Raw genomic sequence first — 11,555 nt, forward strand, 5'->3', positions numbered from 1 at the left:
TCCCGTGAGCAAACCCTACCCCTTCTAAGTGAGCTGGTGCTGGGATGGAATACTGAAGAGACTGTATTTTACTTCACACGTGCAGGGCTGGGGTGCGTCAGGCTTACAAGCCGTGAGGTCACGGCCCACTCACAAACGGGAATCCCAAACTAAGTGAGGCCCCATCCTCGTGGGCCCCATGCACATTGATCACAACACCTGTGACCCTGGACACTCAGCAGTCCAAACAGAACACCTCGGACCACGGACGCAGCGGGGACTTAACACCAGTGCAATTTTCTGAAGTCATTTATTCAGTTTGGATAACTTCAGTAGTGAATAAACATTTAAAAAAAAAAAAAAACATAACACAATATTGACATCATCAGGTAATCTCAACATTCAAGTGTCCCAACCCTGAAGATAATAATATTTGCATTGCTTGTGCACATTCCTGGACTAAAAAGTCACAGGAGCTCGGTGGGCTCGCAGGTACCAGGTTGCCTGACCCTGCAGAGATGCTCTGTCCTCAGAACCCTCACAGGGACCCCAGCACGCAGCTTCGCAAGGCAACTCCATCCCAGCACCCACCACACAGGTCTGTTAGAACCTGAATGAAAAAAGGTGTCCTGCCACTAATCAAGACATGTGAGGTTTAAATTACTGCCCAATCCACTCTACCTCCATTGTACAAAAACTATTTTACAACAAGCCTGGGCAAGACACAACAGCAGAGTAGTTTTGTATTCAAGGTTCCTTCCCCACAGCCACTTTAAGCTTAAGAAATGCAGTTGCAATATGAAGTTTGTAGCCTTTCCAATAAAGGTTTATAAAACTGTAAAAAAAAAAAAAAAAAAAAAAAAAAAAAAAAAAAATGTCCCCAAATGCCTGGGGACTTCCTGACATGAGCTGTTACCCAGTCCTCTCCACCTGCTACCCTCCTAAGGTTAAAGGAGGAGAAGCCGAGGGCGTGGGCGTTGTGCGTGGGTTAAGCTGCCATTTGGGACGTCGGAGTGCCTGGGATCGAGTCCTGCCTCTGCCACGGATCCAGCTTCTTGCCAATGCACATGGCAGGGATGGCTCAAGTGCTCCCATCTATGTGGGAGATCCGAGTTGGATTCCGGGCTCCTGGTCAGCCTGGCAAGCCTTGGCTATGCAGGCATTTGGGGAGTGAACTAGAAGATGAAATAAAAAATAAAACAAAACAAAACAAAACAAACAACCTGAGATAAGAGGAGAGAGGAGGGCTGGAAGGGTGCGCGCACACCATGGGCTTCTCAGAACACAGGGAGGAACCACTTCAGGTGACTGCAGAACAAACTGTGACTGTACCCAAGTAAGGAGCCCTTAAACCCCACAACGCCCAGACAGCCCCTCTACAGGAGCCAGGACGGAGGAGAAAACCCACAGGCAAGGGTGACCCTCGGTACAGATGCAGAGGGGTCCGTGGGTGACCTGCTCGGGCTCACGCGTCCCATGCGCACTAATTCTATGTACTCACAGCGCGGCAAATGCTGGGATAAACGGGAGACAGGAAGGCGAGAGGCAGAACAGGAGAGAAAGGAGTGCAGCTCTGGGCCAGCTCCCAAGCCGCACAGACTCAGGCATTCACAGAAGTAATTCTGCCTCCTCTTGGAGAAAAGCTAAGTGCATGGTTTAAAAAGACTTTTCAAAGATAAAACGGCTCTCAAAAGCTCCAGCAGACCTAGTTCTCCACCCAGGAAAGAATGGTTTCAAGTGAATCTGAAATACTATCTTCACTCTACTCACCCCAAGGGTAGAAGTGCAGCTTAAACCACATTCAGGCCAACACAAGCAACACACACAACACACACACAACACACGCACACACCACACAGACCCAAAAGACACAAACAAAACGCTATTGGGAATCTACATTATATGCAGTAGGCTAAAGTAATTAATCAGAGCAGGTTATCAGGAACCAAAATTCTCAACGTAAAACAAACATAAAATCAAAGAAAGAAAAAAACCCTGTAATGAGGGGGTACGTGGGAAAACTCTATGCCTTCCACTCGGTTTTGCCTAAACCTGAAACTTCTCTGAAGCAGTCAATTCTTGATAACCTTGACTTGCATTGGAAATCCTAGTACATACTTACCTATTTTCTCTCCTTACTAACAAAGCATTTTATTTCCTAGCCGCACCCACAGAAGCAGCTTAGAAGCGACACTAGCCAGCACAGCCTCACACGAGTATGCTAACCTAGCAGTAATCCAACAACCTGAGTGCTCATCCAGCATTTAAATTGTGCTCTTTAAAGCAAGCGCAGCAAAAGGAATCCTAAGAGAAAAGCCAATTAAAATCAGACTCATGAGGGTGACCGCTATAAAGAAGAAAGACAATGACAAGCATTGGCATGGAGGTGGGGAGACCGGAACACTGCTGCAAGGCTGGGGCACCGTGCAATGGCACAACTGCTGTGGGAAGTAGCATGGAGGGGCCCCGCCCGACGCCCCACTCTCACTTCCGGGTGTGCATCCAAAGGAACTGAAAGCAGGGTCTTGAGTGCAGAGTCACACAGCCACATCCCTAACAGTAAGATGCACAGTAGCCAAGGGATGGAGGCAGCCAGAGCCCACTGATGAACAACAGAAGGTGGCCTTCAAGAGGAAAGAAATGTAGTCACGCCCCACTGCGTGGATGAACTTTAAGGACCTGAGGGCGGGTGAAAGAAGCCAGCCACAAGTGCGGTCTGACCCCATCGTACGGGGCATCTAAAGTGGTCAAACTCAGAAAGGACATGGTGCTTACCAGGGGCCGAGAGGGTAGCCGTGTAATGGGCATAGTTTCAGATTTGCAAGATGAAAATCTATATAACAGCAATGTGGATATTCTTCACACTGCTGGAATGTACACTTAAAAACTTAAACATGGTAAATACAGTGTTATGGGGGCCGGCGTTGTGGCGTAGCGGGTAAAGCTGCCGCGTGCAGCGCTGGCATCCCATATGGGTGCCAGTTCGAGTCCTGGCTGCTCCATTTCTGATCCAGCTCTCTGCTGTGGCCTGGGAAAGCAGTGGAAGATGGCCCAAGTCCTTGGGACCCTGCACCCACGTGGGAGACCCAGAAGAAGCTCCTGGTTTCTGGCTTCAGATCAGCGAAGCTCTGGCCTTTGCAGCCAACTGGGGAATGAACCAAGACCTCTCTCTCTCCCTCTCTGCCTCTCCTTCTCTAACTCTGATTCTCAAATAAATCAATCTTAAAAAAATACAATGTTATGTGTGGATTGCTTTTAACCACAACAAAAAAAAAAGACACAATTGAGATAATCAGGAAAAATTAGTCCCAACCACACAGTAAACTGCATTTGAATCCAGTAGTTAACTGTGAAAGTAACAGTACCTAACACTCAGATGGTGGAAAGACACTTTTATTGGGAGATACGGCTTCCAGCTCTAAATCTCCTAACTAGATACTAGATGATATGCAAGAGTCACTGTTCACTTCATTGGATATGACAATGTCATCATGGTTATGTTCTTTAAGAATTCATACTGAGGCCGGCGCTGTGGCTTAACAAGCTAATCCTCTGCCTTGCAGCGCTGGCACACCGGGTTCTAGTCCCGGTCGGGGCGCCAGATTCTATCCCGGTTGCCCCTCTTCCAGGCCAGCTCTCTGCTATGGCCTGGGAAGGCAGTGGAGGATGGCCCAAGTCCTTGGGCCCTGCACCCGTATGGGAGACCAGGAGAAGCACCTGGCTGCTGGTTTCGGATCAGCGCGATGCGCCGGCTGCAGCAGCCATTGGAGGGTGAACCAACGGCAAAAAGGAAGACCTTTCTCTCTGTCTCCCTCTCTCTCACTATCCACTCTGCCTGTCAAAAAAAAATTCATACTGAAATATTTTGGAGGTGAAATTATGCTAATATTTGCTTTAATCTACTCCAGCCACACACACACACACACACACACAAAGTGTGAAGCAGGAACAATGAGAAAGAACAGCAGAATAATCAGTTGCTGAGGCTATGTGATGAGCACAGGACAGGAACACTATCCTCTCTATGTAGTGGATACTTAATACAGAGCGTAAGAAAAACCAAACAAAATGCAAGAAAGAGGATGGATGGATGGATGGACGGACGGACAGACAGATGGACAGATGGATGAACGGATGGATGGATGAATGGACAGTCAAACTACAGGACAGCAGGGTGAACATCTTGAGTTTTGGTAACAACAGTATCAAACCACCCAAGTTCTTGATTTTTAAAAAGGGTTACATTGTAACCTGTGGTATGCACAAATGACTACACAGAAACAGAAATGAAATTGAAAGAATGGTGGAGCTTCAAGTGCTTCTCACTGCCCCCACAGCCATAAACAGACAAAAGGAAAATAGACTAAGAACACCGAACAGAAAGACAAAGGACCTCATGTCTGGAGGGTAGTAGAGAAATGTCTGCTGGGAGAATGTCCTGGCAAGGCAGGGAACAAACCAGGTCGAGCAGGTGTCACAGCTGCGTCTGGGGTCCAACAGGATGGACCCATTTTCCTTCTGCTCATAGAAAGCAAGCAGGCAAGCAAGGGCTTCAGGGTGGGCAAAGGGTACACAAGACCCCAAAATGATGGCCTCGAGAGAGAGGCAAAGATGAAGTCATTACAGAGAGGTGGGAAGTGAAATGGCACCAAGTAGTTTCATCTGACGAAATCCCAAATAAAAAGAGAACTGAAAAGGCAGGAACAATGCCCCAAAACCAGAACTGGTCGTGAGCAAGAAAGTTAAGAGCGCCTGGCTGAGCTGGGAAGCAGTGCTGGGCACGGAGCAGTGCCCTGGAGAAAGGAGTCAGAGAGCCAAGTGCCAGGCTGCCCACTGAGTAAGGCACCTCTATCCCTCCCGGAATCCCTCCACCTACAGAATGTGCCCAGAAAAAGGCTCTCCAGGCTGGCGCCATGGCTCACTAGGCTAATCCTCCACCTGCGGCTCTGGCACCCCAGGTTCTAGTCCCGATCGGGGCGCCAAATTCTGTCCCGGTTGCTCCTCTTCCAGTCCAGCTCTCTGCTGTGGCCCGGGAGTGCAGTGGAGGATGGCCCAAGTGCTTGGGCCCTGCACCTCATGGGAGACCAGGAGAAGCACCTGGCTCCTGGCTTCAGATCAGCATGGTGCGCCGGCCATAGTGGCCATTTGGGGGGTGAACCAATGGAAAAGGAAGACCTTTCTCTCTGTCTCTCTCTCTCTCTCTGTCCACTCTGCTTGTCCAAAAAAAAAAAAAAAAAAAGCAAAACAACTCTCCAGAGGCCTTTCCCTCACTCTGAAATTCTACAGGGATGGGTGCAGTATCAGAAAGCCACCCAAACCTGAACTCAGACATCCCCTAGCCTTCACACTGCAGGCGCCACTGGCCACTGTGAATGCCCTATTATTAGGTGGTCTCCAGGCTCAGGACAAGGCAAACATGAAAACACCCTCTCCTCCAGGCCTGTGACATGGAAACGGGCAGAGCAAGGCACCTCCCAGCAGCTGCTGTTGACAATGCTCCGACCCAGCAGTGGGAGGCAGGCTGCCCACGCACATTGCCCGGATGCACGGCGTCCCAAGAAAGTTCCTTCACGAGCCCCAGCACGATGTGAGAGGCTCACACGGCACTGAGCGCTTACTGTGTGCACGGCGCCATGGGAGACTCACGCTCCATGTCTTAGCAACTTCCAACAAAACCACTGTGAGGGAGGTGCAACCCTTACTCCCCACTTAGGGGCCATGGAAACCAGTGCTCAGGGAGGTCATGTCACTCGCTCAGTGCTGCCCAGCTCCGAGCGCGAGGCAGGCTGAGACCTGTTGTTCCCTGTTGGACAAAGCCCCTTGGTCACGTCCCTGCACCTCCTAGCAAGAATCCACCAGCAAGCCTAAGCCCTAGGTCTTCTCGGTGAGGCCTTTTCTAATAGAAGGGCTTATTGTTGTCCCAAGGTCAAGGGCTGGGACAAGGTTCAGCTCATTCCAGACAAGGGTCTTAGGGGCCAGCAGGTGGCCAGGGCCCAAGGGCATCTCTAATGGTGCCAGGCACCTGCAGGAAGAACAACCCTGCATTCCACACCTGGCCCTGGGTGGGAAGCCTGCAAGGTCCTACCTTGGGCACAGAGCCTGACACTCCCCATGCAAGCCTCAACCTCCCACAGCTAGAGTCAACCTCAGCTCCCCACAAAAACCTTGTCCTGGGGCAGGTGTGGCATAATGGGCTGAGCTGCCTGCGATGCTGGCATCCCCCGTACGGGCACCGGTTTATGTCCTGGCTGCTCCACTCCCAATCTAGCTCCCTGATAATGGCTTAGGAAAGCAGTGGAAGATGGCTCAGGTGCTTGGTCTCCTGCCACTCACGTGAGAGGCCTGGAGGAAGCTCCTGGCTTTGGACCAACACAATCCCGGCTGTTGCAACCATCTGAGTGAACTAGTGGATGGAAGATCTCTCTCTCCCTCCAACTGACTTTCAAGTAAAAAATGAATCAAAAAGCCAGACCCCATCCTGGGGTGGGGCAGGAGCAGCAGGGGTCTCCGGTTTCCTGATCCTTCTTCAAACACAGCAGCTGCCCTACACACTACCAGCCCCTCCCTCCGGGCCCGGCTCCGCAACCCCTTCAAGTAAGCTGCAATCAGCCTCAAGCAAGTCACTCAACTGCCTGTGCGGCCTGGGCTCACCTGTAACCCATAAAGTCCCTTAATCACCAGACTGCGGGAAGACTCCCTAGTGAGAAGCAGGTGGCCTGGCTTCTGGCCCCAAACCTCCTGCACACCTCATCACACCACCAGTGCCCTTTCTCCAACAGCCGAGGGGCTTCTCAGCTTCTCTGCTCTCTTACTCCCAGCCAGCAACACTGCCCCTTTCCTTGTAGATGGAAGCTTCTAGAATCCACCTGCACCCTAAAGAAAAGCACTAAGAGGAAGAAGCTCCATTTCCAGACCCCGCCTTGGAGGTGCCCCTTGCCAGTGCCCCGTAGGCTGGCTCCCTCCACACCACCTGGGTGTTACATGTGTGTTCCCGCAGGTAAGGGGGGCTTCGGAAGGTTCATGAACACTGCACTTTAAATTACATGTTTCCACCAGCTTCTGCAGCCCTCCCACTGGCGCCACACATGCAGATCAAGAAGCGAACAGCCACTTAAAGAGTTAAACCAGACTGAACTTGCCAGGCAGCCCCACCCACATCACTGTCCATGGGTAGGTGCAGTGTGTGTGCGTAAGCAGGGCTGGCTGGGAGGGGCTGGAGTGGGTCAAACAGGCAAACCAGTGGGAAGAAGGGCAGTGGGTGAGGGCAAGGGCCAGGGCGAGGGCAGGGCCAGGGCCTGCTCAAGGAGCCCGCTGCAGGATGAACTCTGTGATCTCTGCCCGGCTCCCCAGCCTCATAGGTATCCCAGAGTGGCCCGTGCCTGGGCTGACATACACAAAGGTAGCTGGGGCCACCTGATAGAGACCAGCAAAGAAGGGGTTGAGGAGATAGGCCACCACATTCAAGGGGAAGATCTGGCCAGCATGGGTGTGACCCGACAGAATCAGGTTAATATCTGGCCGCTCCCGGAGGGCTCTCTTGACTGCCAGCGGCTGGTGCGCCAGCAAAATGGTGGTGTGGTCTGGGCTGCAGCCCCCCAGGGCCTTGTCCAGGTCCATGCCGTGGCCCGCGTAGTGCAGCATGTCTGCTTCGATATCGTCCACGCCGGCCAGGCAGATCCAGTCCCCGCCCTGCTCTCCCTCCCCTGCAGGGCGGGCTCCCTCAGCGGAGATCCTCACGTACTCGTTGTGGAGGGGCCGCACGTGCAGGGATCCCAGCAGAGCGAACCAGCTGTTGACATCCAGCGTGTAGTAATCGTGATTGCCCGTGACGAAGTAGGTGCCGAGGCGAGAGCGCAGCTGGCCCAGGGGAGCCACGGCCGGTCGCAGCAGCGCGGCCTCCGAGTCGGACAGGTCTCCCACGATCACCGTGAGGTCGGGTTGCAGCACGTTCACCATCCTCACGAACATCTCCATCTTGGTCCTGCCCACCGTGGGGCCCAGGTGGATGTCGGAGAGGAGCACAACCCTGAGGTTGTTCATGGAGGGCGGCAGCTGCCGGATGGGCAACTCCACGGTTTTCACGGCCGGCGGCTGGGCGGCGTTCAGAAGGCCGGCCACACTGAGCACAGTGGTCACCATCACGGCCAGGACGGGCCTGAGCACCAGCTTCCTTGTCTTGTCCAGGCTGCCGGCCACCCGGCCGCGGCGCCAGGCCAGGAGCTGGTAGGCCTGCTCCAAGCCGCTGAGGGTGCAAAGGAAGAACAGCATGAAGACGTAAGCGCCCAGGCAGGTGTAGGCGGCCAAGGAGAAAGGGTGGGGCTCCTCGGCCACTAAGAACAACATGGTGAAGAAACTCGAATGAGCCAGTGCCAGAAATGCCAATACCGTCAGCTTCCAAAGCTGGAAACAAGTGGACCCTGCGCCCGGGGACGGGCAGAGACTGCTCACTATGCTACGCCAGATGTACAGGGAACCAATGAGCATGAGGGAGTTGACAAACAGGACAAGCTGCAGGCGAAAGAGCCAGCGCCAGGCCCTGAGCTCAAGGCTGTCTGCCAGATACGAACGGGAGACGATCATGGATATGAAGACAGTGGCCGCGGCCAGGGCCACCTTGGCACCCAGCGACAGCTGCCTGAAGATCACCATTTTCTCTGCTCCCAGAGGGTCCCCCGCCACTTCTGTGCAGGTGGCCTTAGAATGGTCAGTGGCCAAGAGGAGGCTTCCAGGTCAACTCCGCCTGCAACCAGGAACCCGGCGTCAGCTTTGTGGGATGTTAGAGTCCTTGTCCCCATACAAACCCCGAAGGCCACCTACCTACACCTGCCCCACCTGCCCCCAGCCACTCAAGTACCAGTCAGTAGCTACGCAGTATTGGTAAAATACAAATCTACAGAGCTGTGACATGATGCGCAGCTTTCATTTTTTTTCTTTCTTATTTTTTTTCTGTAAAGTTTCTCCACGAGAATCATGAACTTTTATGAGAAAAAAAATAATGTAAATTAGTGGTTCTCAAAGCAGGTGCAGGGAGGCCCTTCCGGAGAGCCATTTACGTAAGCCTATCTTCACGATCACCCTGTGCCGTTACTGCCTCTTCATCCTCACTCTCCCCTGAATGTACAGTGGAATTTTCCAAAGGCCACATGACATGTGATACAACAGCCTGGACGCGAAAGTCCATCTGAAAATCCAACCGTCTCCCACTGAGACAGACGCGAAAGAGATTTGCAAAAATAGAAAACAACGTGCAACACTTCACCCTGAAATCCTGGCATAAATATTGGTATTTTTAATAAAAACATTATTCACATGTAGATGTATTAGTCCTTAAATAAACCAATCATTAAAGTTTGTTCTTAATTTCTAGTAACAGAGAACCGCTGTGCTAAATAAATGGAAACAAAGACATAGGGAGAAACTGGCACCCGTCTTCAGCACCAGGCCTGGGAGGACACCGAGAGACACCTGGCCCAGGAATTCCTGGGGTGAGGCCAGCCTCCCTGCGTGGGCCTCAGGTGTGGCAGCCACAGGGCGGCCCCTCCCGGAGGGCTGCCCTGCCCACCTGCTCCTTAGCCTCCAAGCCTCCCCCCACCCCGGGAATCGCGGCTGAGGGGGAGAGGAAGCAGTGAATACTCCAATTTCAGTGAAATCGCTTTCAGCAGCCGTGCTCCAAATACTTGACCACTTCCAGCTTTGGTCATGGGTAAGCGTTCGACTTTCCTCTGCCCTAGGCGCGCTCCTGGGAAGCCTTTGATCCAACGGCGTCAGCGGGCTCCCCTAAACTCCGGGGCTCCGGGGCGCAGCGGCCCGGCCCCACGGCCCCCTGGCCCTTCCCAAGCGCGCCCCGGACCTGAGCTCGGGCTGCCCCAGCGCGGCTGCGCCGCCAGCCCCAGCTTCCGCCAACGCCGGCGCGCACCCGCGGCCCGCCTCTCCCACCTCCACCTGTCCCGCCCTCCCCGAAGGAAAAGGATCCCGCGGACGCGAGGGGAAGCCGGGGAGCTGCGCGCTCCCTTGCGCCCCAAGGAAACAGCGCAACGTTCGCACTGCGGGGCCGCCCCGACCTCTTTTTTTTTTTTTTTTTCTCCTTCCGGGACTCTGCGCGCAGAGCGAAGCGGGCCGGGCAGGGCACCCCCCCGGGAAGTCCACCCGGCCGAGGGGCTTCAGGCGCGCCTCGCTCCCCCCTCGCAGACGGCCCCAGGGGCGGCAAGAGCCCAACGCGCCCCTGACCCAAAGACGCGCGCCGCCCCGAGCCGCACGGCCGCTGCCCTCGGGGTCCCGGGCCGCCCGCCCGCCCCTCTCTGGCGGCCCCGGCCCGGCCCCACCGGGGCCTGCTTGCCCCCCAGCCCCCCAGCCCCCGCGCACTTACCCCCAGGCTGCGCGCAGAGCCCGGCAGCAGCGGCGCCAGCAGCAGGCAGAGGATGCGAGCCGCGACCCCTGGCATGACCTCCCTCCGGCCTCCCGGCTCGGCAGTCGGCGCTCCGGCCAGCGGCGCGGCGTCCCCCGGCCTGAGGACCCGCCCGCTCGCCGGCGCTGGCTCCGCCCCGGCCACGCCCCGCTCCGGCCGCCGGGGGCCGCGTCCCTCGGCCCTGGGGTTACCGGGCGCCCGCGGGCGAGCTCTGTCGGGGGGTGCCCAGAGGCCCCGCTCGCCGCCGGGGCTGGACACGGGAGAAAGGCCCCTCGCTCCCAGAGCCGCGGGGGTCAACCCAAGGGCGCGGGGTGGAGCCTCGGCTGTCCAAGGGAGGGCTGGGAGCGCGGTGCCGGACCCCCTGCAAGTGCACGGACACGCGCACTCAGGACCCCGTCCCCCAGAAACGCCAGGGCTGAGGTCCGGGTATCCGGTCTTCGCGAGCCCCGTGCTGATGGGACAGCGCACTGATGCGTTTACAGATGTGGCTCAGCTGTGGCAAAATCGCCCCATGCCAGCCCCGGGGTCTGCAGACTGCGTGTGCTGAGTGACACGTGTGGGGCAATGAGAGCTCTCGTTGTTTGCCGGGAGCCACCAGAGCTGAGTGTGAAGTTAACAGTTTTTTCCTGCCTGGTGCCCTGAAATCTCGGACAACCCCACCTTCCTCTCACTGCGTGTTTCGGCTTTAATCGAAACTTGGTGTCAGAGGAAGGAACTCTTTTGAATATATTTACAACTTTTCTAGCTTTATTGAGTTGAAATTCACATAGCAAAAAATGTGTTCATTTTCAGTGTCGTTGGTTATTTTTATTTTATTTGAAAGACAGCCACAGAGACAGCACTTCTATCTGCTTGTTCACTCCCCAAGTGCCTGCTACAGCCAGGGCTGGGCCAGGTGGAAGCCAGGAGCCCAGAACTCAATGCAGGTCCCCGTGGAGGGGCCCCAGTATTCGAGCCACCACCTGCCGCCTCCCAGGGTACACAGTAGCAGGGAGCTGGAAGTTGAAGCAGAGCTTGGACTTGAACCCAGGCACCCCAGGATGGAAGGCAGGCCTCTTAACCACCGTACCAGATGGCCGCTGCAGCTTCCTGCTTTGACAACTAAACATGTGTAGTTACAGCATGCTGTTGTGTGGTGGGCATTGTGCTGCACGCACATCCTACATCCCGG

General features: G+C 54.9%; 2 protein-coding genes across 3 annotated transcripts in view; both read right to left on the reverse strand.

Moving 5' to 3' along the window:
• The window catches only part of GLB1 (galactosidase beta 1), a 97,992-nt gene extending 87,530 nt beyond the window's left edge, over positions 1–10,462 (reverse strand). For both annotated transcript variants that reach the window (XM_062215795.1, XM_062215787.1), the window contains exon 1: positions 10,346–10,462. In XM_062215795.1, coding sequence (XP_062071779.1) covers positions 10,346–10,420 — 75 coding nt within the window. In that variant the 5' untranslated portion in view covers positions 10,421–10,462. The remainder of the gene's footprint in view (positions 1–10,345) is intronic.
• Positions 3,826–8,711, reverse strand: TMPPE (transmembrane protein with metallophosphoesterase domain). Its single transcript, XM_062179535.1, has one exon. The coding sequence runs from the start codon at positions 8,626–8,628 to the stop codon at positions 7,279–7,281; it is 1,350 nt and encodes a 449-aa protein (XP_062035519.1). The 5' UTR covers positions 8,629–8,711; the 3' UTR covers positions 3,826–7,278.
• Positions 10,463–11,555: the final 1,093 nt, after the last annotated feature.

This window comes from Lepus europaeus, chromosome 2, assembly GCF_033115175.1.
Source record: "Lepus europaeus isolate LE1 chromosome 2, mLepTim1.pri, whole genome shotgun sequence".
In the NCBI taxonomy this organism is placed as follows: Eukaryota; Metazoa; Chordata; class Mammalia; order Lagomorpha; family Leporidae; genus Lepus; species Lepus europaeus.